This window comes from Struthio camelus, chromosome 5 (assembly GCF_040807025.1).
Source record: "Struthio camelus isolate bStrCam1 chromosome 5, bStrCam1.hap1, whole genome shotgun sequence".
Lineage (NCBI taxonomy): Eukaryota > Metazoa > Chordata > Aves > Struthioniformes > Struthionidae > Struthio > Struthio camelus.
The window spans coordinates 32,088,474-32,114,474 of NC_090946.1; the positions used below are offsets into that span (position 1 = coordinate 32,088,474).

Genomic DNA, 26,001 nt, shown 5'->3' on the forward strand with positions numbered 1-26,001 from the left:
TAGTTAGAACTATGGACTGATTCTGGCATGTTTTTCCTATGCATACAGCCATGCAGCAAGAACCACGCTAGCTGCTATGCTGAATGTTTTGTTTTCTACAGTCAAAGGCATCCTCAGCAAGGAAAATAAGGTCCCTTCCTCCTCTTCACATGACTGATAACAGGAGTGATTAGTACACCCATAGACTAATATTTCTTAGTACTTACAAAGTAGTAGAACAAATTAGTACTGAAGACACACATCCTTAAACAGTCTTCATTAATACTTACTTGTATGGAGTTCTCCTGAGTGAAACAGGGTGCTTAGATGACTTGTTCTGTATCAGGAGGTTCATTCTTTCATGCGAGGTCAATCCCAGAAATGTAATCTTACGGAAAGAGAAATGAGTAATGGTTGAAAGAAACATGAACATCTCAGAAATTAAAACTGTGGTGACACCAAAAAATACTATTTAGATGGGAGGGAAGGGAAGTGGTTTGTTACATCTAACAAACAAGTAACTGCTGCCATACTCAGAAACTGAAAAGTATGCTTTTAAATATGCCACTTAGACTGAAATAGAATCCAGCAAGCTGTAATATTAATGCTTCCACTGAGAAGGCAATGAAGATGATTGTGTCTAGATAGCTATAGAAATACAAAGAACTGTAGCAGTTAAGCACCTCTCTCCTCAGGTTTTGTCTATTTTCTACCACAGAAATTATTCCATACCCTAAAAAAGATTAAAAAGCTTGGCCAAAAAATCAAGTAGATGTTAGAAATGCAAGCATAACTTCAATGTTTTCTTGATGCCATATAATCTTTCATGGATTTTCACAATGAGATTTATGTTTTGCTTCAACATTTTCACTTATTTATCTATCGCCTTTCCCATTTTTGTATTTTTTGATCAATATGATCATACAAGCCTTTATAAATGGCTGCATGGTTGCTTTACTGAATGTTGGCTTGAGCCATAAAGCCATTTACAAATTATCATATGTACAAGACACAGTAGGTAATTGTCGATATCCTAACTAGTTCCTTCCCCCTCCCAAGATGTTTTCTCAATATATTCAACATTAAAAAAAAATCTAGCAGTATACCTTTAAAATTCACAGACAAATAGTGGATTTTTTTAAAAGAAAACTAAGATGTAAAATAACTCTTTAGCTCAATATGCTTAACATAGCCAAGTGATATCTTGTTTGCCTAGCCAAGCTCTCTTTGAGAGAAACAACAAAAGCAATCAACCCAAAATCTGACACTCCTTATCAGGATAAAACCTGGGTTACGCACCTTTATTGTAGCAATGGCACTTAATATGGGCTAATGATGCACTGCTGAGCTCTGCTACAGAATTTTCAGTTCAGAAGTAATTGTGCTATGGGTACAGCTTTTGTACCACATTTTTAGGCAGCAATATCAGCTTTATTAGTCAAGTAATTTTCTTCACTTTCAATATGTGCGTGCGTGTGTGTGTGTGTCTCTACACACACACACACACACACACACAGAGGTTTGGGATTTTTGATGAGCAGTAAAGACAGAATTCAGTTATAGGAATGATTTGCAGACTGTGATCCAACTTTTATGTAGAAATGGTGAGTGCAAAAATACCAATGAAATTCAGAGGACTGTCCTAGGATTTAAGATATGCACCTAGATGTGCCATTAATTTGATAAGGAAAGCAGGAACAAGATCCCCAAGGCAGCAGTTCATCTAGGGAAATATTTTAATTTGATTGCTCCTTAAGAGAGGAACACAAACTAAAGTAAAACACTACCTGATAAAGCTGAATAATTAGCAACAATGAAGCCCACAGAGTATGGAAGCAGGCTAGTGTGAATATGTAGAGAACCCATGGAGAACAATATACTATCTGTGTGAAGTAAGTCCATGCTCCATCTTGACGATAACTTGTTGCACAGTGGTTTGACCAATCTGATAATAAACACAAATAGCTAATTACATTTTTAATATAGATTATGTAAGAACAGAACAGGAATATCTGCACAGGAGATTATATGGCAACATGCTCTAAAAATACCACGTTTAATATATCATGTTACCACTTACGAACACCTACTTAGATATTTGACTGTTTGCTATTTTTGCTGCATAATCTTGACATTATGTGTTCGTAATCCACTTAATGAGCATTTAAGGTACTGGCTAGGCACTTTTATAAAGCTAATTAGTGACACTAAAGTCATCATCTTTCATTGTCAAGCTTCTGGAGATTTTGCTTCATGCTTACTTACGGTTTTAAGTACTCACAACTTATCTCAAACTTTATCAACAACACAAGAAGACAACATCACAACAAAGCGAAGAAGGCAATACTTCACCAGCATTAGGCAGATGTAAATGGGACTGTGCAAATTTTGTAAATGTCTTAAGAGACATTTAAAGGCTACCATGTACACTTTTGACCTATAAAAACCTGATAAACAGAGCAAGTCTTTTGCCTCCAAGTCAGGAGAACAATAAAGAACTTTTCCCCACATTCATTCACACACAGGAAACGGGTTTACATTGCAAGGGTGCTCCTCTCTTCTCCAGGAAACTTTTGAATTTTGCAAGGTGACATTTCGGATTTACTAATGAGTGTACAGATCTCCTCTTTTCAAAGTTTTCACTACGTTAACAACAAAAAATTTTTTGCAAGAGTTCCATATAGATATTTCCAAATAACAAAATAAGGCCTTTCCAATCATATATTTACAAATTTATTTTCTATTGCAGGAAAGAGCATTCAAACTAGAATTGGTATCTTGACTTTCTTCTACATGGCTACCCTATTTTATCGCCAACAAAAACCCTTTCTGATGTTGCATTTACCAAAAAAATGACATCCCTCTAGAGCAGCAGCTTTAAAGAATGCATTTTTAAAGTTTCTACTCTATACAGAACTAATCAGGTGTCTGATCAGACTCAGATATGCCGAGTTACGTTCATTTAAAAGAGCTATAAGACAACGTCACTGCTGAAATCTGGTATCATTTGTGCAGATATAGTTACATTTCATGGAAATGAAATATTGAAAAACAAAGAGTACATACAGTAGCTCCTTGAAAGCTAAATTAAAATAAATTCATGAATACATACACAGAAGAGTTCCACAAAGCAGCCAGACACCAGTCATAGTTAGGAAAAACAGGAACAGTATGTAATAATGATGGTTGCCAACACCTGTATCGGGGTAAAGAAAAGAAAATGGCTTAACGTTTTTTATTTTAACAGTATCTGAATTTCCCCTGCAGTTAGTAGGAATAGGAAGAATCAGAAACAGTTCCCATGATAACCTCTGCTACCCTCAAGAGAAGGGTGACAAAGCTGGTCTCTTTCTCAACTTCCTCCTGCTATCCATCCCAATTTCTATAATAGAATTAGTCTTTATAAAGCCAAAGAGAATTTGTCCCTTTTTCAGAACATGCCTTTGATTGTCTCAGTTAGGTAAGAACGGATTATGCAACCATAGCTCTCCTTAAGCACAGTACAGTTGCCTTGTATGACTGAAAAATGTGATCTATTCCAATGTTTGACCTCTGTTCTTCAGAACTGCAAACATACATAAGAAGACACAGACTTCTGCCAGAAAAGCTGTTAAATGAAGATGCACGGTTCTTTTTCTTTAAATTACAACCAGAATTGCTCAAAGTTTTGAAAACATGCAGAGGAATATGTCTCACCAATTTGCAAAAAATAAATACTGCAAAGAAAGCTGCTGAGTATTTAACATTGCAAAAATAATGACTTTACTGGCAAAAGAAAAGTTAGAAATATGTTACTATAAATTTAAAGCTCTAGCCTTTGAATCTTGAATGTTACCAGCAATGAGACACAAAGGAAAAAAGCAGGAGCTTCTCTAAGAACACAGGAACATTGTTAAAAACACACACACACCCCTACCAGCTCCATGGTCCATCTGCTCCTGTATACTGTCTCCAGCAGCAACAAAAGACAACATTAGGGGGTGCAAACAAGCCTGGTTGCTTTCTACAATTCATTCTCCTCATCCACAGCTGCTGCATTCAAGTAGCAGAGTGTGCTTACTTGTCCAATTTTTTTAGTATCTGCTTTTGGGCCCGTTGTCCAAAATTTTGCTTTCTCCCCTCCTGAACCTTCTGATACTGTCTGCTTCCACAAACCCTTACAGCAGCGAGTTCCAAAATTTCACCACCTGCCATGTAAAGATGTTCTTTCTTCACCTCTTCTAAAACCACTTTCTATTCCCACCGAGTCTCTCCTAGTTCTAGTATTACATGCATGGCAAATCACATTCACTTTAACTATCACCTTCAACGACGTTGGGAGTCTCAGTCATATCCCCTCCTCCTTCTTTGCGCAAAACACAAGAATCCTAGGCTTTTTAGTCTCTAACTTTAAAGCAACCATTCCATCTCATGCATTCATAGTTGCCTTTCTCTGTGCCACCTGACTAGTTGCTCTCCAAACTTATCAGTGAACCCTTAAATATCAACTATGTATTCTTATATCAGTTTTGCTCTCTCTCAGGTGATAAATGCTATTTCTGCAACTCTTTTAATATGTGGTATTTTCAAATTTGATAAAATAAATACTCTCACCTATGCACTGTCCAAACCACAGAGAATGCTGATCATATCTGGCTACACATGCATCACAAGCAAGGCAATGCATAGATCTCAAAGGCTTCTTTACCTAGTAGAGCATGAACAAAAAGAATTCAGTCATAGCAAAAACATTTATTTTGCTCATAGTTTAGGGTACCACCTGAAAAACCAAAAAAGAGGGGATTAAAGCGGTAGCCTTGTAGCACAACAATGCACAAGAACGTGCGTTGGACACCACATTTTGTGGGTTTCCATTATATAGTAATTGTTACAGTGCAGAACATTGATGATAACTGCACATCTTATTTTTACAATAACAAAAAGAGGAGTGAAATAACAAAGCTGTTTTATTAAGATTAGAGGCCAACAGTCTCAAGGCATTGTTCTTGTCACCTTTTCATAAAAAAATAAATCAACTAAAATAAAACAACCTATGCATATTACCTGCATGACAAGAAAAGAAAGAGAGTTTTTTAATTGTAGTATTGAGTAAAAGACAGGTTAAAAAACAAAACAAAACAAAACAAAGCCTCACTTACAAGACACGATGTGCAAAACGTTCTGGAGTCCAAGCAACCTGCTTCTGCAAGAGCAACAATGTTCTGAAAGACAAAGTAGTTTGTGCTTGCATTTAGAATATGGTTTCAGGGAGTCTACGAAGATTTCTTTTTAATGTTAGGCCTTGTGCACACATTAAGCGCCGTGAGTGCCAAGCACCAATAAGAAAAGTACTTGCTATTTATGGACAGAGAAAAGGTTCATGACAAACACACCATGGTATAGACTAATGCAACCTCACTCATGTAGCATTTCCAAAAAGTAGCTCTGTTGCCAAAATTAGTAACAACAACGTTAATGAAACGTCCTTAAAAATGAGATGGCATTAAGATACAAGGTACCTCTCATACACTCAACCACACTTCAAAGAGATGAGGAGAGCTGCTATATTTAGTGTTCCTTTATCAGTATTAGATAGCCAATATTTACTAGTCCTCTGGCAACAATATTGAACAAGTTAAAACTTCACTTTACTCTTCCTGGCAACCTGAAGAAATGCAACCCCACAGAGAGTAAGAAGAAACCACAGAATGTTGTTCGTTACACGGGTTGGGAATACCTACATTATACCAAACATTAAAACGTCTACTGACTGCTTGGCCATGGATTCTTTTTGCCACTTTAGAAAAGCAACTACGAAACACCTTGTTTCACAAAAATCAAACCACAGTACTTAACTTCAAAGCATCTGACAAAGTCCAAAACCTTTCTAGCATTTATTACAGCTTATGAGCATGAAGAATTATAGAAAGGCACTGTGAATACCTCTAAGTTTGGATACCAGAAGTGGAAAACATACAAATCAGTTATGTTTAAGTGAAGTTCTACCTAATTTAATTATCACAGACATCATCAGTGGTATCTGTATGAAGTTTAGCTGAGGCTCACATTTCAACAAGAAGATGCAGACAGGGAAATAAAAGCAGGATGAAGAAGGTAAGGAAACAAGCACCAATAGGAAAAATTATCTACAATCTAAGAACTCTTAAAAGAAAGTAGTATTTCACTGCTTGCAGATTTAAAAAAGATACACAGGACGACCAATCAACCAGCCAAAAGCACACACATGTTGTAACATGTTGTTAGCCCTTCCGTTTGTTATACGAAATTACCTACCTCTTTTCTTTCTTCTTCTGAAGTCTTAATGTATCCAGGATCAGTTCTCCAAGTTTTATAGAAATAATAAAAAAGACCCACTATGCTGAACACAACAGTAATTTGGAAAATTGTGTCAGCTACATGCAGTATTCAGATTAAGGAATATATTCTTATGTCACATATCACCATTATTTGGTAGAAAAATAATATATTCTAAAGTAGTTCATATTATTTTTCAAGCAACACACAAAAGGAAAAGAATTACTTTCACTCTTATAGCAATATTCTCTTCGTTCCTCAGAGGCCATCTATTAGAGAAGTTGAATATTCTGTCCAGTTAAGCTTTGCAGAGAGGCCTTTTACAACTGATATAAGCCTGTATCACAATACATCTTTCTGCCTCACTAAATAAATCTCACTAGCCAGGTGCAGACTTTTACCTTTGAATATAGAACAGCTATAAAATAAATATTATTTGTTTTTCCCCTCTAAGTTTTGCTATTTGAAACAATATCAATAGGATACACACAGTTATTAAGATTCCAGGAGCTGTGAGATTAGTTTGACTGCTGCACAGACACCAAAAAAAACTTCAAACAGGCTCTGTTATTCTGGTAGTTTTCTGAGTCTTGTACTCAACTGAAGGGTAAGGTTTATTTTTTCAACTAAAACAACTGAAAAAACTCCAGTAGAAAAATGTGACTTCTGTTATCCCGGAAACTTTTGTCACTCAAAAAAGCAAGCACACGCTGCTAAACACTTCTGAAGTGAATGGGACAGGTACTGGGAATCTTTCTTCCCTCAGAAATATGTTAGAAAATCCAAGACCTTGAAATGACAAATTTCTGGTCTAAATAGACTACTTTTTTTTTCCTTGTACTTCCCTATTCCTTTACCTAGTGGCTTACTGCTTTAACTACAGCATATAGCGGGAATTCATGTCATAAGCTTCAGAAAAGTAGATTTAAATCAAGCACTTTTAATATATAGTTATTTGATGCAACTTCTGTAGCCAACAAAATATTATTTATATACAACTGAGGATATGCAGTCATTAGAAACAGAACTTTCACGCTATGAAATAAAAACACTTGTAAATCCAGTGAAAGGGGGAGGAGACCATGTCAAAATTAATGTTCTCCATTCAGGAACAGAGGAATGTGGAGCGGGGCAAACTGCATACCACTTAACTTTAAGCTTCTAAGTTGAGAGCTCAGGCTCCTAAAAAACAAGCAACGAAGCCACTAGGGAGCAGTGAGGCCAAATATGGATCCCATCTCAGCTGACTAGCCACTATCTATAGAGCCATCATAGTGTGATATGGAGTGATTTAAGAGTTGCATACTCTTAAAATCAAGTATGCAACCTCAAGGTCGTTTTGTCTTACAAACTAAAAATATAGCAAAGTAGTTCTAATAAAAAAAAAATCAGAAGATAAACTGTGAAATATTGGCAATGTATGCTGTCCGTCTTACAGTTGTGTTCTGTTACGATGCAATTGCAGGGTGCACTTTTGTAAGCCAAGATGATGGTTCATTTCCTGTGGATATTGTTGGTCTATTTGCACTTTTATTGTTTTTCAGATCTGAGAGTAGCCCTGAATTAGAATAGATGGACTTTTTCAGTCAGTCTAGGGGAATAGTTTGACAGACAAATATGGGCAACTAAAATATTTAACGTTTGTTTGACATTCAGATCTGTGGGCAGTTCCAGAGGGAAAATACATGCATGAGAAAAAGGGTTAGACAACGAAAAGGAAAACTCTCTACTTGCCTGTCTTATCCAGCTATAGTTAGACTTTCAAGAGCATCATTATGCTCACTGTCTTCAGCAGAGCGTCTCACTCAAACCTGTTAGAAGGTAGGGAGGAAAACCTCTCCAGTCTAACTCAGATGATGCCGAGAAATTCTTAAAACTCCACAATGCAACACTGAATAACATGCTTTCCATTCAGACAAGCATATGTACGTATCCCCAACTGGATTATGAGTTCAGTGAAATTAATCCTGATAATTGTATTAAAGAGATCTAATTAGCAACAGTATGAACGATAATGCCACTTAAGGAATGAAGTAATTAAAGCGAAATGCTACTTAGTGTAACAAGATATTATAGCTGGTTTAATACAATATTATTTTAAGTATCTTCCTAAAGATCTTTTTTCACAAAACTAATCAATAAATAAATGGCCTGTGTGTGTTAAAAAAGCAGGGCATTGAAAAGTAAGTGTAGTCTATTGAATAAACATTGCTGTACTCATCAGTCTAAGCCTCTTCAAAGAACGTGCAAGGAGGATGCAGCATAACCTCTGAATTAATATGACAGGAGCCTAGAAAATCTATTTAGGCAGAGAAGGGAAGTACAGAAGCTTGCTTTTTTTTAAAAACCAGAAGCATGAATACCACCACCTGTTGAATTCTTGCCATTTTAGAACTAGAAATGCTTTTAAAATTGTTATTAATGCATGTGTGATCCAGAAGTGAGCTCTACTATGTGCCAAAGTACATTACTGGATCAGAGTCTCAACGAGGAAGATTAAGGAGTTACACGGAGACTGTGGCATATACAAAACACGTTTTGATTTCTGGGCCTCAGGTTTAAGCAAACTGTTAACACAATTTCACTTACAGAAGAAATAGTTTACAATTGTACACAAATGTATCCTAAAGATAAAAGAAAGCACATATAGTTAGTCCATCTATAACTATGGGTTATTAAAGTTATTTAACCTTTTTCCAACAGAGGTAAAAAAAAAAAAAATCTTATCAGATTTTAGTAGTCCCATAGAATTATCTGGGCTGCTCACTACTATTTGTATGACTGGGCTTAGGTTTATTAGGAACTGTAGAGTCCTACTGCATTCCCCAAGTATAAAGGATATCAGGCAGGAACCAGACAAACCAGGTCACAGACATCCAAAAAACTGAACTTAGCATAAATGTTGTAGGAAGATACCTTAGATTCCTGAGCCCCACACATCGCCTAAAAAATAAAATAAAATAAAAATAAATAATAATAATAATAATAATAATAATAATAATAATAAAATAACATAATTATCATAAAAAACATGCTATTTAAAACTTAGCTCCATAGGAAACAAGTTTATTGTCAGTTTTCTTTTTTTTTAAAAACTTTACTCAGGTTACCTTTAAGCAACTAAAAATTGCTGCTCAAATGGATTCTTTAGCCAAACAGGTACAGGGATAACAATGCAAAAATAAACTGAATAGTGCTCTGTTCCAGTCTAACATCAAATATCAGAATTTGTGTACTACTGTGTGAAAAATACAATCTCTGTTTATTTGCACATGAGATAGTATTGTCATTTCAATGGATACTGTTACGTTAACTGTTGAAGAAAGCAGGAAACCTGAAAAATAGCTTGGTATAATGCCGGGAGGTCTGGGGAACAGAAGGAGAGGGAATGGTTCATTACAAACTTATTCTTTGTCACAAATCAAGAGGAAAAAGTTGAGATAAAGTATACTTCTGAACATTGTGAATGGGTATCTCAATGTGTACCAGGTGCAAACCTTCACTAACACTCTCCTGAACACAAAAATTAGTTAACAGTCTGCTTAAAAATACTTTTGTTTTCCTCAAATTTTCAGTGGTGATAAACTACCGCTTTGCACACCTGAAGGCATTCAATTTCTATCGTCATTCTGAAAAAAAATATATATATATTTTTAAATCTTTCACAGAAGTCGCAACTATTTTTCAAGAAGTATTCTATAGACTAAGCGAAATTGCAAACTCTGAAAAGAATACTGCATCAGATACCATATATAGCATCTTTGGCAAATGCATGCACATATAGAGAGAAAAATCCACAAACCTCACAAACAGAGTCATTCCAAATAGTATGAAGAGAAGCAGACATCCTTTCAAAAGCCAAGAATCAGAACTTAAGTTCATCACATATCCTATGGCCCACATCAATGTCAAGGAAGATGCCAACAGTAGGAAAAGCTATTAAAATGACCATAGTTAAAAATGACAAAATATTCAAGTAAGATTTACTTCAAAAATACTCAGGTAATATAATAATGAACGCTACTGAGAGACTCAAGCTAGATAACACAAAGTAACAAACCATTACACACACACCCACACCCCCACTTAAGTGCTTACAGATGGTTAGATTACGTGCTCAATTTTGGAAGCCTTAGAAGACACGGCTGTTACATGAGTTATGTGTTATTCTAAACACACAATGCCGTAACTTTCTTTCTATTAGTTATTCCTCACAAAATTACCTCATATTTCTCTACTATTCTCAGTAACCTGCAATTTTTTCTGCTTCTCATTCTTTCTTCCTCAGTTAGCATATAAACAATGAAGTGATTTTGAGTTTCACGAGCAAGGTCAAGTGGTGTCTCTCCCTTTAACAAGAAAAATAAGTGTTTATTTCTTCATGTACTTATCACATAAATATTTACCTTTGCAACAGCAGCAAGAAATAAATACATTTAAAACAAGAACAACTGGGTCGTTGCCTTCCCCCATACCCTTCACCCCTCCTTTTTTTTAAAGCCATGTATAGGCTAAATTAAGAGTTTTAATATGCTTCATTCACTGTTTTGTAGTGCCAAAACCCAGATACACATAACGAGATTGCATTTCTCCAAATTATCTCTTGGTTTGCCTCCAAACACCCAAAATGCTGACCTGGCTGCTAGAACAAAACATAAACAAGAAGCCTTTCCTTTCAGTGGGTGGCTAAACTTTTTAAAAACGAATACCAACATTCTAAGTCACACCTGAATAAGTAGCAGACGGAGAAGCTGCACAGCTTAATCCACAAATCCTGAACAAATTACATTACACACACATATCTACACAGTCTTATCAATCAACAGAGTTTCAACACTTATACTGTTCACTATCATTTTTAACAAATATTATGATTATGACTTATATATGCTACTAGCACTTCTGAACGTACAAACAGGCACTGTCAAACACTTTGATTCTTACAGGAAGACATCCACATCTTTTTGAAATCTTTAATAGTCTCACTAGACATCCAGACATTCTTATTCTTGAAAATTCTGGCCTAAGTAATCACTCCTCTTGACAATATTTTAAGGAAACTGAAAGCTGACCTAAAGATGGAGAATCTGAGAAGCAAACACTAATTTTGTCCACAGTAATCAAAAGGCTTGCCTGTTCATTAAATGAACGTTGCAGAGAATGTCTGTATTCATCCTTTGTGCTACACACAAGAAAAGTTCTAACTCCTTTTGTTAAGGCGTTAAGAATACCAGTTTAGTCACCTCCCTTCCCCTCCATTCCAAAGAATATCAAGATGAAGTACTTGAAGGAGAAAATTAAGATTTTTTCTTCAAATCAACTTTTTGAATTCATATCACCTGTGATGAAGTACCATGGAAAAACTGTACCTTGACATTTTTCACGTCCATGCTAGCACCAGCTTCCAGCAATAGATCCACAGCACTTATATTTCCTGATGTAATTGCCCAGTGCAATGCAGTATTCTTTTGAATGTTGTCTACAGCATTGAGAGAAGGGTTAAACTTTAAAAGAAACCTCGTGGGTTCCAGTCTAGATGAAAATGAAGTATAGAAGTTAACAAACAGATGATAATCTGTACTGGAGATGACGTTTTTAAAAATCTTATAAGAAAAAAAAAAAAAGAATAGTTCAAATCTGAAATAACTGCAGATACAAAATGCCTCCTCTCAAAATAAACTTCTCAACAATATATCCAAGTTCCAAAATCCTGAGGGTTCCTTGCCTGAAGGTTTTTCTCTAGACAATGCTATTTCATTATTTTAACAGATAAGAGGTATTCCTGCAGTTTATAACTTTCCACAACACTGTGTGAGCACTTTACTGTGCATTTATTTTCATTTCTGGAAAAATGGAATTACACTGCAGGCATTCCAGTTGCAAATCTAAACTTTTATTTCCTTCATATTTTTTGTCTTTGTTATATCCAATTAGCTGCTTCATATTTTCTAATCTCTGAAATATCGCATGGTTTAGTATGACTAAAAGGGAAAGGAACGTCAGTTTAACAAAAAGTTTTCAGAAAAAAAATTAATCTCATTAATTCCTGGGTACAATTAGACAGTTTCTTTTTAAGTTATCCAGTACTTACCCAATTGCTTTTTGTGCTGATATCATTAGAGGTGTTTGTCCATTGAAGTCTGTTGTATCTACATTCTAAGTATTAAAAAACAAAACAAACAAAACAAGAAAACAAAAAGCAAGTGATTAGTAGTAATTTCAGGAAACAGAGATCTATGGTCAGACTCTCAGCAACATAATTGGCTTAGCTTCACTGAAGTACAGGAAATAAACCATATCACACCATCCAAGAAACCAGCACTCACTTAACTTTTTGCCTTTTCTGGATCTCGCATGTCATTCCCCTCAGAAAATACTGAGAGGCTTCACTAAGGATATTAAGGGAACCATGTTAACCAGATTTCTTTTCCTCTTCTGTTCAAAAGTGCTACCAGTAGAAGATACTTAAGTAAGCAGAACTAATGACAAGTATAACATTTGCTACAAAATGCTTTCTACAGATGTAACCTAAGCAGATATTAATTACAGTGGATGTAACATAAAATAAGCAAAACCAGAAGTTTCTCATTACAAAATATTCAGATCTAGTTTGATCATCAATTCTGCAAGCTTCAGCTGGTAGACAATTGCACAGATTTCTAGTTACAAACTTGTAATCAAACAGTAAATACTTCACGGTGCATATATTTCATATACCGCTATTTGTTATCAGGTTTAAAAGGCAGTTATTTATACTGCATAACAAGTCTGCAAAACATTAACAATCGTGCTCAGACATTCTGAATTGTACAGGGAAGACGAGAAGACTGGAAAGAATAAAGAAGATGAAGGATCTCTGAACTTATGGCATAGGGAAATGATTGCCAAATACCTGCTTCTCATCTAGAAAGCAAAACAAACTCTGTCTGTATCTGCAATACATAGGCAACTACTCTGAAGTAAAAACAACACTTGGGACATCAACAACATACCTGGCCTTTTGATATGAGGTAAGCTATAATAGGCATGTGTTGAAACAGCACTGCTAAATGAATGCTACTGAATCCTTCCCCATCAATAAGACTGGGATCTGCTCCACATTTCAGCAATAACATGACCATAGGTAGGTGTCCTTGCCTGTAAAGATATATGAAATGAAACTACAGAGATGACAAAAAAAGCTAGAAATCTTAATAAAAGCATTGCCTTAACAATTCTCTTAGATCTACTGAAAAAAAAAAATTATTTCAGAACCTTGTATTTTTATCCAGAACATTATTTCTCTAAAACTAAAGATTTACCCTAGGGCACAAATACATATGTCCATAATTCAATGTGAGGTAAGGTAGCAATTTTGAATACAGTGGTTAGTGGCAGTAACTTCTCCTGTGAGTATTCTTTCTTCGGAAAAAGTATCTAACTTTATTCTGCAGTAGACTAAGGTAGCCTAGGGAAACCACTGCTCTTCAACGTGAGAATGTGCACTCAAAAAAGTTATTGGAGAATCATCATTTTCAGCTAATATTTTTCCAGACAAACATTACTTTGTCATTCTGATCATTTTACTCAAGTTACGTCCTGGAAGCCAGAACTATAGGGTTTCAAGTTATAGCCTGCTGGACGGATAGTCTACACACACAGCGTAGAAGGGCGGATCAAGAGACTTGAGATACACTCAAGCCCCAGTAGCTACTATTGCTCAGGAAGAGATACTGCATGTTTGTGGTGGCAGCCATACAGAGTCCAAGAAGAAAAGCTAACATCACTGGGGCAGAAGGCCAAAAATACCTACACGCCACTGAGCAACAAAACACCTTACACTGAATCTGCTACCACATGCTAGCACTTTAAGGTTCAGGACTGGCGGTGCTGAGTCTTTCAACAGCACATCACCTCAATGTAGTAGAGAAGCATAAACATATTAAAGCATATTAGTTAGACACGCTGAAGTCTGAGAGGTACCTTGATCACAATATTTTCAGATTTAAACTATGCCTTAATAAGCATCAAAAGTATCAAATAAGTATCAAAAGTGAACTAACACACAATTCTTTTTCGCCCAGTAAGGCGAGACTTAAGAGACAAATGCTGAATAACATTGCTTAAAATGTGAGTCAAAGCAACCAAAATACATAGATTAGCTGTATAACACAACTTTGTGGCCTTAAAAGTTTTCAAGTATCAAAGAACAGATTTTAGCATTATTACAGACATGAAAACTAAGCAACACAAAACTGAATTTCATTTAAGATGACAACCACTGCGCTACACAAAATGATACTGTGACAGATCACACTAACAAATTTACAATTGACAATGGTAAGCAGCATACCTAATGGCCCAGTGAAGTGGAGTTGAATTCAAATCTCCACCTAGCTGATCCACTACTGCACCTTTGGAAATATAAAATCTATACAACAGCAACAAAACAAGATTATTAAGAGTCATAATAAAACATTATACTAATAATAACACAGCTCTAGTAGCAAACGGATTGTAATTAAGAAACTTTCACAGAGAAGCAAATCTGCAAGAAGATTGTGCAGTAAAGGATGGTGTTTTGAGAAAATGTTTAACTAAGAAAACAAAAAGTAGTAATTAGCATGGTACCTGTGACATCAGCTTTAATCTTTGTTAAACAAAAAAAAAAAAGAAAATCTAATTGTTTCATATGCTACATGACTGCACACACACAAAGAAAATAAATAGTGGTAACTTCACATTTCAGTGACATCTTCACCAACGTAACTGAGCTACAAGTTGAATTTTATGTTTTTCTTCTGAAAATTGAAGAACGTATTCCATTTGTTTTAAAACGTGATTAAAATAAAGTGACCATAATTAAGAGTGGCAGAATACTTGTGTTCTTTTTTCTAAAGATATAATTGTTTTCACAAGGACTCAGCACTTACCTAACCAGCTCCTTCCTGTTGTTTATTGCTGCCCAGTGAAGAAGAGTCACATTTTCTTTGTCTGGTTGCCGAACATCATATCCTGCTTCTACCAGTTCTTTGCACCGCTCCAGTAATCCGTACCTTAAATGAGAAAAAAATAAATTGATTTACTTATAATTAATTTGTTAAAAACATCCTCCAATATCATATACTTAAGAAAACCTCAGTAAGCCTCATCCAGAAGTTCCTACTTGAACAAATTCCACATTGTATCCAATGGAAGTCTTGCAAAAAGAGTTGGGCTAAGCCCTGTTACATAGAATTTTTACCTCACCCAACAAACTTGACTGAGATATACCTGACTCACACACTGTTTATGATTAAAAATATTTCCAATAGTATCTTACAGTGATTTTTCAACTTTTACTAGAGAGAGAACATGGAACACTAACATTTTTCTTCACAAAAATATCCAAAATGGCTTACATTTTAGGAAACACCTGTATATTTCAACACTCTGCACACAGACAACACATACCAACTACATACATGTACTTACTGAGTAGCCTTGACAATATCACAAGTACTGGGGTCCTCAATGAATGTATATGGTCCTGGTAGCGTTGACAGAACTTTATCATTGTGGATACGGTGACAGTTACACTTATGAGGTTGATGAGGCCCATGGCAATGGTTTTTACACTGTTGGTTACGGACAAACATTATTCAAATGAATAGACAACATGTCTTCCTCTTTATGAGAGGTACGCACTATACTTGTAAAGCTGTATTAATACAAATAAGGAAGTGAATTTAAAACACAGTTAAAACCCTAGAACCACCTGATGAGACTGATTTCTTTAGTAGAAGGTTACAGGACTGCACAAAGAAGATGGTTAAATTCTATTAGACCACATTAAAAAGGCACTGAACACCTTTACTGTAAACAAACTGCTTATCCAAAAAAATGTTTCTACAGGAAAAAAAAAAAAAAGGACAACTTCTATCCCTACACATGTTTTTAAACAGAACAGAACTTGAAAGTCACATCTAAAAACCCACTGCAAGGTACCAGCAAAGGAATACGCCACAAGCGACGTGACTTGTTTTGCTATCAGGCACCGCGGCTACAGACGGCCGCGCACCTGCCAGAGCCGAGGTCGGCGACCAGCGAGAGGCGCCAGCCCAGGCGGCTCTAGGGGGCGCCGCCGCCCGGGCGGGCCCGGCCGGCAGCGGCGGGCCACGGCGCTTCCCCGCCACTCAGACCACTGCCCTGACCGCCCAGGCCAACCAAGGGCGCAGTGAAGAGCGCGATCTTTAGCGAACTTGCAAGAGGAACATACCCCAGACCTCGCCACAGCACCGTCAGCTATAAACCCTGCGGGCACCGCGCTCCCGCTCAGCCCCGGCTCTCTCCCTGCCCCTCATGCTCGCTCCCATCGCCCTCAGTATCCTCCCGCACGGCATCGCCACCCGCCTGGCGCAGCCGGCCGCTCTCCGCACCCTCCGCCAGAGGGGGAGCGAGGCGGGAGCGGCCGCCGCCGAGGCAGCACCGCCATCGCCGCCGCCCCCTCACGGCGCCGCCCGCCCCGCGGCCCCGCCGCGCGACCCCAACGGCCCGCAGCGGCCGTTAACGGGCGGCAGCGACGGTTGCCGGCCCCGGCCCCGCCGCCGCCGCCTTCCCTGCCCCCTCCCTCTCCAGACTCTTCCTGCCGCCGGCCGCCCTCACCGCGGGGCCGCCGCCGCCGGCAGCCATCCTCGCGGCCCTCGCGCTTCCCGGTCAGGGGCAGGGGCGGCGGCGGCAGCGCCGTGACCGCGCCCCGCGGAGGGCGGGGCCGGGCCGGGGCCCGCGGCGCCTCCGCCACCACGGCCGAAGAAGGGCACGCGGGTGGGGGCGGCCTGCGGCCGAAAAACACCGCGGAGGGAGCAAATGGCCTTCGTTAGCCCCGTGGCTGGGGCAGCGAGTCGCCCCGCGCAGACGGCTCTGGCCTCTGCTGCCCCAGCCCTTGCCCCGCACAAGCGGGAGATGGTTCGCTTCCCTTTTTCTTCAGTTCTGGCTACAACTCCCTCTTTTTTTCATAGGCAATAGCCTGCAAACACTTTATTTGGTACGCGCTATGCATTTTACGTAAGCTCGGACCGCCGTCAGCAGCAGGGACGTGTTCCCGCCTGCATAACCCTTGGGGCCTGGAGGCTCAGCTGATAGGAAACAGGTTCCTCATGCAGCAAGGAGCAAGTCCCACGCCTTGCTTCACAGGTGTTTGCTTAGGTTATAATCCACTCCGCCCACTTTGCGCTTTACAACAGCAGGAGCTAAGAAAACACTTGGAACCAGTGCAGAGTTCAAGTGCTGACAAGTCAAGAAAAGAAAAATAGCAATGCCTGATTTATGACCGTCCACGCACTGGTTAAAGCATCTGTAGGTAAAGGATCTGTAGGTAGGAGAAGAAAAGTGAACGTTTCCGTGAAGCCTCTACCATAATGCACATACAGCAGGGGCAGAAGAGGTTATTCAAGCGTTCATAAATCCAGCCTCTCATTCATGAGGGTTTGATGTTGCAACCTTACCAGCATTCCTTTGGCATGTTTTTGCATGTACCTTCCCACATCTATTTTTAAGGAAAAAAACAAGATGTACTTTCTGTTCTGTATAGTCATGGCAAGCCTTTCACCATTTCTGGTTAGAATGATATATACTGCTTCAGTTTAGAAACTCAATACACAGCAGACGGCCCAAAAGAAGCTGCTATCAGCCATCCTGAAAGAGTCAAAATGCCTGTCATGCATGCACCCCTGCATTGCACAATCTGCCTCAGCAGCCCTGTAAAGGTGCAAGCTGAGTCACTTTGTTGTGAATCACAGAATGGCTGAGGTTGGAAGTGACCTCTGGAGATCATCTAGTCCAACCTCCCCTGCTCAAGCAGGGTCCTCTAGAGCACATTGCCCAGGATCGCATCCAAGCAGGTTTTGAATATCTCCAGCGAAAGAGACTCCACAACCTCTCTGGGCAACCTGTTCCAGTGCTCTGTCACCCTCACAGTGAAGAAGTTTTTCCTCAGGTTCAGATGGAACTTCCTGTGGTTCAGTTTGTGCCCATTGCCTCTTGTCCTGTTGCTGGGCACCACGGAGAAGAGACTGGCCCCATCCTCTTGACACCCTCCCTTCAGATACTTGTACACGTTGATGAGATCACCTCTCAGTCTTCTCTTCTCCAGGCTGAACAGGCCCAGCTCTCTCAGCCTTTCTTCATAGGAGAGATGCTCCAGTCCCCTCCTCATCTTTGTAGCCCTCCGCTGGGCTCTCTCCAGTAGCACCATGTCTCTCTTGTGCTGGGGAGCCAGTACTCAGGTGAGGCCTCACCAGGGCTGAGGATCACCTCCCTCGACCTGCTGGCAACTCTCTTCCTAATGCACCCCAGGAGACCATTGGCCTTCTTGGCCACAAGGGCACATTGCTGGCTCATGTTTAACTTGTTGTCCACCAGCACTCCCAGGTCCTGCTCGGCAGAGCTGCTTTCCAGCAGCTCAACCCCCAGCCTGTACTGCTGCATGGGGTTATTCCTGCCTAGGTGCAGGACCCTGCACTTCCTTTGCTGAACTTCATGGGGTTCCTCTCCGCCCACCTCTCCAGCCTGTCCAGGTCCCTCTGAATGGCAGCACAGTCTTCTGGTGTGTCAGCCACTCCCCCCAGTTCTGTATCCTCAGCAAACTTGTTGAGGGTGCACTCTGTCCCTTCTTCCAGGTCATGGATGAATACACTGAACAAGACTGGACCCAGGACTGACCCCTGGGGGACACCACTAGCCACAGGCCTCCAACTTGACTCTGCGCCATTCACCACAACCCTCTGAGCTCGGCCATCCAGCCAGTTCTCAATCCACCTCACCGTCCACTCATCTAGCCCACACTTCCTGAGCTTACCTAGGAGGATGTGATGGGAGACAGTGTCAAAAGCCTTGCTGAAGTCCAGGGAGACAACATCCACTGCTCTGCCCTCATCTACCCAGCCAGTCATTCTGTCATAGAAGGCTATCAGGTTGGTCAAGCATGGTTTCCCTTTGGTGAATCCGTGCTGACTACTCCTGATCACCTTCTTGTCCTCCACACGCTTAGTGAGGACCTCCAGGAGGAGCTGCTCCATCACCTTTCCAGGGATGGAGGTGAAGCTGACAGGCCTGTAGTTTCCTGGCTCCTCCTTCTTGCCCTTTTTGAAGACTGGCGTGACACTGGCTTTCTTCCAGTCCTCAGGCACCTCTCCTGCTCTCCAGGACCTTTCAAAGAGGATGGAGAGTGGCCTAGCGATAACATCCGCCAGCTCCCTCAGCACTCGTGGGTGCATCCCATCGGGGCCCACGGATTTGTGGATGTCAAGTTTGGGCAAAAGATCTCTAACCTGATCCTCCTCGACCAAGGGAGAGTCTTCCTTTCTCCAGCCTTCCTCTCTTGTCCCCAGGGTCTGGAATTCCTCAGGACTGGCCTTAGCAGTAAAGGCTGAAGCAAAGAAGGCATTCAATAACTCTGCCTTCTCTGTATCCTTCATTACTGGGGCACCCGCCCCATTCAGCAGCGGGCCCACGTTTTCCCTAGTCTTCCTTTTGCTACTGATGTAACCGAAGAAGTCCTTCTTGTTGTCCTTGACATTCCTTGCCAGATTTAATTCCAAATGGGCCTTAGCCTTCCTTGTCGCATCCCTGCACACTCTGACAACGTCCCTGTATTCCTCCCAAGTGGCCTGTCCCTTTTTCCACATTCTGTAGCCTTCTTTCCTCTGCTTGAGTTTGGCCAGGAGTTCCTTGCTCATCCATGCAGGTCTCCTGCCCCCTTTGCTGGACTTCCTACTCAGAGGAATGCACCCGTCTTGAGGCTGGAGGAAGTGATACTTGAACATTAACCAGCTCTCCTGGACCCCTCTTCCTTCTAGGGCCCTACCCCATGAGATTCCTCCAAGTAGGTCCCTGAAGAGGCCAAAGTTAGCTCTCCTGAAATCCAGCGTTGCAATCCTACTCATTGCCCTGCTCCCTCCTCGTAGGATCCTGAACTCCACCATCTCATGGTCACTGCAGCCAAGGCTGCCCCCAACCTTCACATCTCCAACCAGACCTTCTTTGTTTGTTAGTACAAGGTCTAGCAGCGCACCTCTCCTTGTTGGCGTCTCCACCACCTGGGTCAAGAAGTTATCCTCCCTGCTCTCCAGCAACCTCCTCGACTGTTTGTGCTTAGCTGTGCTCTCTTCGCAGCAGATGTCAGGGTGGTTGAAGTCCCCCATGCGAACCAGGGCCTGTGATCGAGAAACTACTTCCAGCTGTCTGTAGAAGGCCTCATCCACTTCCTCTTCCTGATCAGGTGGCCTGTAGTAGACCCCCACAACAGTGTCACCCATGTTACCCTGCCTTTTAATCCTTACCCATAGGCTCTCAACTTGCTCTTCATCCACCCCAAGGCAGAGCTGCACACATTCTAGTTGCTCCCTCACATAAAGAGCAACTCCACCACCTCGCCTTCCTGGCCTGTCTTTCCTAAAAAGCACATAGCCATCCATGACAGCATCCCAGTCATGTGAACTATCCCACCATGTCTCTGTAACTGCAACGAGAAAGTGTACCTCTGAAGTGAAGTGTACCTCTTATTCATGCTCTGTATTTAATGCTGGAATACCCTGAACTGCATAGTTTATGTCTCTTAAAAGTTGACTAAATGAACAAAAGTAAGCATTCTCTTCACTGTCAGAGAAAAAATGGTTAGATGATTTTTCAGTCTTTTTGATTTCTAAATTTCTTTTAATTTTTGCATGCTAAAAAAAGGATTTCAAAAATTATCTACCATATAACATATTCAAACTACCAAAGAAGAAATACTATTGTTGTTTAAATTAGCTGTAACTGTAAATTATGAATTTTTATGAATTTAGCTGTAGTTATGAATTTTTCAGTTAAAGCTAGTACCTTAAGGAAGCAGTTGTGAATACTGCCAGCATCTACTGTCCTCCACGGTTACAGAAAATTAGATAAACATCTAGAAATCTGATGCAAACAAACAGAAAAGATTTCCTTCATTACAATATTTGGAACTGGTCCAGAACAAATTCTTTCTGAATATGGCTATTGAAGGCTGTCTGCAGTACATTACGAAAGATCGTTTTATTCCAAATATACTACTACTAGCTTTCCCAGCATTATTTTGAAAGGACAAATGTGGTTTCTGCTGACCTGCAAGTCTAGCTAACAATCAAGATGCTATAGAATGAATGCAAGGTCAAATTCCAGTTGACAGGTTAATACAGATGTTCTTTCCATACGCAGAACTGCTATATAAATAGATATCAAAGCAACTCTGCTTGATAAAATATTGAGAGCTTTAATTTGGTTCAATAGCACAAAACGTTTTATATAATTTGAATACAGAAATCTTGCTGGGGGAGCTGAGGAAACAAATTTTGCTAGGCATTATATTACTTTGCTATGTAATAGGACCCAAAATGCAGAAGCACAAAAATAAAACGGAAGAAGAAAGAGAGTTCATGTTTTTCCGTTTGGGAGTTTGTCATGCTAGAAGTTAGGATTCATTAAAATAGAAGTTAGTTTGATAAAAGTTAAGATTTTTGCATTATCTGAAACTATTCACAAACCTTAAAACTCTTGATTATATTGTATTATAGGACAGTATGACAGCTGGCTGCAGTAATTACAGTAGTATGCTGGCAATTTTCAATTTGGTATGTTTTAATCTGTGTTACCTGTGAGCCTGAACTCATCTCTAGCATTTTTTTAATTAACAAACTTCCAGAAGTAGGAAAAATTAGTATTTTCCTTGTGCTATAGCTACAGCCAGCTTTACAAAAGAAGCTATCTTTGACCTTGTTGAAACCTACAGGCAGGCTCCTAGCAGAAGAAAAGATTGGGCCCTCAAAGAACGGATGGGCAAATTTCCACTTAGAACTACTTGTTATCTTGTAATACATACACAATGAGACATAAACAATAAGACATACTACGTATTAGCGGCTTTTGGAACTGCCGCTACAGTGGCTACTGATTTAGTTAACTTTTTTTAATCAACCAATAGTATCTTGAAGCATACAGTGACAAACTAACCTCGGACCAAAGCTTTGCTGAGCTACTTTTGGAGGATATATTGAGACAGAACTGAACAGTATTATCATCTTTTTATAATTAGATTTGAAAATAGAGGTGGGGGAATAGTGCTTCCCAAAAAGTTTGTGAATGATGTGTATATCAAAACTAACTAAAATAGTAAAGGACTTTTAAATACTCAAAGGTTGCACAGACCAATTCTCGACTGAGCACGTTTTTCACATCTAAATAGATGCCAGAACATTTACTACCTGCAGTCATAACTCTTTCTTTACGATTTTAAAGTATCACTTCTCCTTCTGGCACTTGTCACTTTTTACTGTACTTCCCAATGTATAGCTACTTGCAGGTTTCATTTATGGCACAGTGAACAAGGAATTCTTTTCCAGGAAATTTCTGTAGGTCTTTCTTAATGTCCTTCTTACTTATTCTGTCTTGGCACATATATATAAATTTCATTTTCCCAGGAACTTTTGCTTGATGACTTCCTGACAAAAGTTTGGCTGTGTCATTCTGTAGTTTTAAGGGTAGTGTGACACTAGGTAACACAAATTTCAAACAGTGCTACACCACATCCTGCCATGAGATCATCCTGAGGATGAACATTGATGTATAGCTTGCTTAACTGTTATTCACTTGCATTGCTGAGTCTGGGAGTCAAATAGCATGGTAATTCATTTTTAAGGCCTCCCCAAGTCCATATTCATTTTTTACATTACTTGGCCGTTGCTTAACCCTTCCTTAATCTTAACCTTAAAAGCTGGTGAAGTGATCGTATTTCTGTCTGAATTGAAAATTTCCAAGTAATATTTTTGATATAGGCATATGTGCGGCTTGTTTCACAATAAATCTTGTCAGACCACCATGATCAACTTGTTTTTTATCCAAGAAGCAGTTTCTCAAAGTGAATTCGGAGACTGAAAGGAATTGCTGCACTGTGCTATTAACGCTGCACTGTTAACAGAGCATCTCACATATTTATGCTTCGTAAATTTGGTCAAAGTGCTTAAGAGTCTGCATGAGTAAGACCAGCTTTTAGCATCATGGTGACCTCACAGTCTTCAAGAGACTGAGAGCCTTGGAGTAGGTGCCTTTTCTTCAAAAGGCATATAAGTCATCCACACTCCTAGATAATCTTTTATGAGTGACTATATGAAATTAGTGTCATTTTGATTAGATAAAGATAAGGCGATATTTAGGCCTTTAGCCGCTTTTAAATAGCATTTTGCGTTCAATTTACTGAATAAATAAGAGATAAGCAAGGGTAACAAATGCTATTAAATCACATCAAATTGTATGGAAATCGCAATGCAAATAGTAAAATGCTTTTTTATTATGACAAAACATCATATTATGCATTTTGCATTTTCTTTTATTGCTTTTAATGCTTCTGTATGGAGCAATGTAAGTAATAAGAGTTTGCATGTAAGCATGTCTTTTCTGAAGAAAAAATTTAGAGGCACAGTTAGCATTCACTCTATTTCTATTTCTAAAAGCTATTTCCTTATTGTATCTCCACAAAGAGCTGTTATGAAGCTACAGGAATATCACCGTAAAGACCCGCCAGCAGAAGAATCATTACAACTCTCACTCCCTCTACAACACTAAAATAAAACCATCAACTGTGTAAGTGTCTGTGAACTTTGAATGAAATGGAATGATTCCAAAGAATGTTTAAGTTCCTTTTTTGAATTATTTGTCTATAGTCACTCACAGCCAGAGGAGGTACTGAGCTACTGAAGCATGAGGCAATAACTGATGTACTCTACTTTGCAAGTTCACAGAGGGAAAAAAAAAGTCCATGAACATTGGTGAAGCCAATTTTATTAAAGCAGTTGAAATTCTGCTGTCAATATATTCTCAAAATGCTTGTGCATCTGTGATTTGCTTCTCATCTAATGTTAAGGATAGCATTAAAAATTTTTCATTCTGACTAAGCTGTTGTCTAACAAAGCAATTAAAAAACAGGATAGACTCAGTGGCTCTCAGCAAATGAGGTAAAGACACACAAATAGTCATAGCACTCAAGAAAAACAGATATGCTGACTACTAGCTTATCTGCACAGCTTTCTCAGTGTTTCATGAACAGACCAAAGCAGGTATCAGACAGAATTATAATGCTGCCTAAGTTTTAACTAATAACATAATCTCTTAGGAAAACTGACATTATTATGGTTAGAAAAGTAGTTGTGCTCTGATGAATGTTTTCTATTAGAAAGCAAGAAAACTCAGTGGGACAAAGCAATTTCTTTCCTGTGCTACTCTCAGATAACAGAGACAACATTGCCTAAAGAGACCCACCACGTCCCAGAACCATCATGCCGATATCCACACAAAGCCAAACGGCACAAATGGAATAGATGCTGAAATATACTTCTTTCTTCCTCTTCATTTTTAAATTCTCAAGATCGTAAAGGATCGTATCTCTAACGTGATTGAAGTACTTTTTTTTTTTTTAATCACAAAACTGTTGACATAAGGAGAGAACAGTTATCTGAGAATACAAATGCTTCTTTCAGAGCAATCTCACTTCTTGCATATGGTTTTAAGAACCATACTGGTTCTTAAAAATAGGAGAATCAATTTAAAGAGCGTGTGCATGGTCTGCATTTCTGATAGTTGTGGTTTGAATCACAGGACTTCATCACATTACAACAGCGAACCACTTCATTTACTTTGCTAGCTACAAAAAGCATCATAAAGCTAGCATAAGAGCAATAATTCAGTGCAGACTAGTGAAATTCCACTGAAGTTACATAAAGGATGAGATTAAATAATAGAGGGCACATGGTTTATTGTTGTTGGTCAGAGCAACTCTGGAAATTAAAAAAAAAAAAAAAGGACCAGCACGGTATAATTCAAGACAGAATTGCACACTTCGGTCTTTAACTTTAGGTGACAGAAATATGCTTTTGGGAATATGTGACTTTTTTAGGCTCTCCAGCTGCTGTTGGAAAGCCCTGGCACAGAAGACTGAACAACTAAAGAAGAGAGTTCTCTTAAACAAAAGCAACTCAGACTCTGAAAAAGAGAGTAGTTACCAGTCTCATCTTACAAACATAAGCTAAATCACTGCAATAAGCAGGAAGCCAGGTCCATCTTCATGGTGTGCATGACATAACCTGGAAGACAGAACTTTAACCAGGAATTACAGGATATTAATGTACAGCTTCTGGTAGTTTGTATTAGATTGTGCATTTCAGCTGCAGTATTTTGCTCAATTGTCATGAACTGTCTTTTCTTCAGTTGGATTCCACGTACTCATTTTGTTGCTTTCTTCTCTTCCGGAAAAGACAGTGATGTAGCAAAAAGCTTCTGACAGTGCTACATTATAGAGCTGGCACTTACTTGTCATGGTTTTGGCTGAGGGAAAAGGAGCAGGGAAGAAGGGACATCCCTTTTTACTGTCAGGACTTGAGATTTTTTAGCTAGTTTGAAGTAGCTAATTTGAGGTAACATGAGCCTTTCAGCTACAACTGTGCAAAAGGTACTGGTGCAAGAGTTACTGATATTTTCCATCTGTGTTCTGGGGATTTCCTACTCTTGACATGTCTTTTTTTGTCAGTAGGGACACTAAACTCTAAGAAACACTAAGAAACCCTTGTATGTAAAAAATGCTTAGAAAGCTACTTCCTAAGCAACTCAGCAAATCACAAGAGGAGGTATCACTCCAATAACAACTCAATTTTAGAAAGAAAACATTAGATTATCAAATATATCAAGAATATTAAATATATCTATAAA

The 26,001-nt window shown here is 39.2% G+C and overlaps 1 protein-coding gene across 4 annotated transcripts in view; it reads right to left on the reverse strand.

The window, feature by feature from the left end:
• The window catches only part of ZDHHC13 (zinc finger DHHC-type palmitoyltransferase 13), a 23,897-nt gene extending 6,878 nt beyond the window's left edge, over nucleotides 1-17,019 (reverse strand). For 2 of the 4 annotated variants that reach the window (XR_011141425.1, XM_068945373.1), the window contains exons 1-16: nucleotides 16,897-17,019; nucleotides 15,727-15,869; nucleotides 15,186-15,308; nucleotides 14,606-14,683; nucleotides 13,266-13,410; nucleotides 12,365-12,429; nucleotides 11,643-11,805; nucleotides 10,497-10,622; nucleotides 10,076-10,209; nucleotides 9,116-9,216; nucleotides 6,253-6,380; nucleotides 5,118-5,180; nucleotides 4,573-4,666; nucleotides 3,092-3,175; nucleotides 1,767-1,924; nucleotides 270-367 (exon numbers count right to left, since the gene is read on the reverse strand). Coding sequence is in view for 3 of the 4 variants with exons in the window: in XM_068945373.1 (XP_068801474.1) it covers nucleotides 270-367; nucleotides 1,767-1,924; nucleotides 3,092-3,175; nucleotides 4,573-4,666; nucleotides 5,118-5,180; nucleotides 6,253-6,380; nucleotides 9,116-9,216; nucleotides 10,076-10,209; nucleotides 10,497-10,622; nucleotides 11,643-11,805; nucleotides 12,365-12,429; nucleotides 13,266-13,410; nucleotides 14,606-14,683; nucleotides 15,186-15,308; nucleotides 15,727-15,869; nucleotides 16,897-16,923 (1,730 nt within the window). In the remaining variant the exon portion in view is untranslated. The remainder of the gene's footprint in view (nucleotides 1-269; nucleotides 368-1,766; nucleotides 1,925-3,091; nucleotides 3,176-4,572; nucleotides 4,667-5,117; nucleotides 5,181-6,252; nucleotides 6,381-9,115; nucleotides 9,217-10,075; nucleotides 10,210-10,496; nucleotides 10,623-11,642; nucleotides 11,806-12,364; nucleotides 12,430-13,265; nucleotides 13,411-14,605; nucleotides 14,684-15,185; nucleotides 15,309-15,726; nucleotides 15,870-16,896) is intronic. The other 2 variants (XM_068945375.1, XM_068945374.1) reach the window with 2 other exon arrangements.
• Between the last annotated feature and the right edge of the window lie 8,982 nt (nucleotides 17,020-26,001).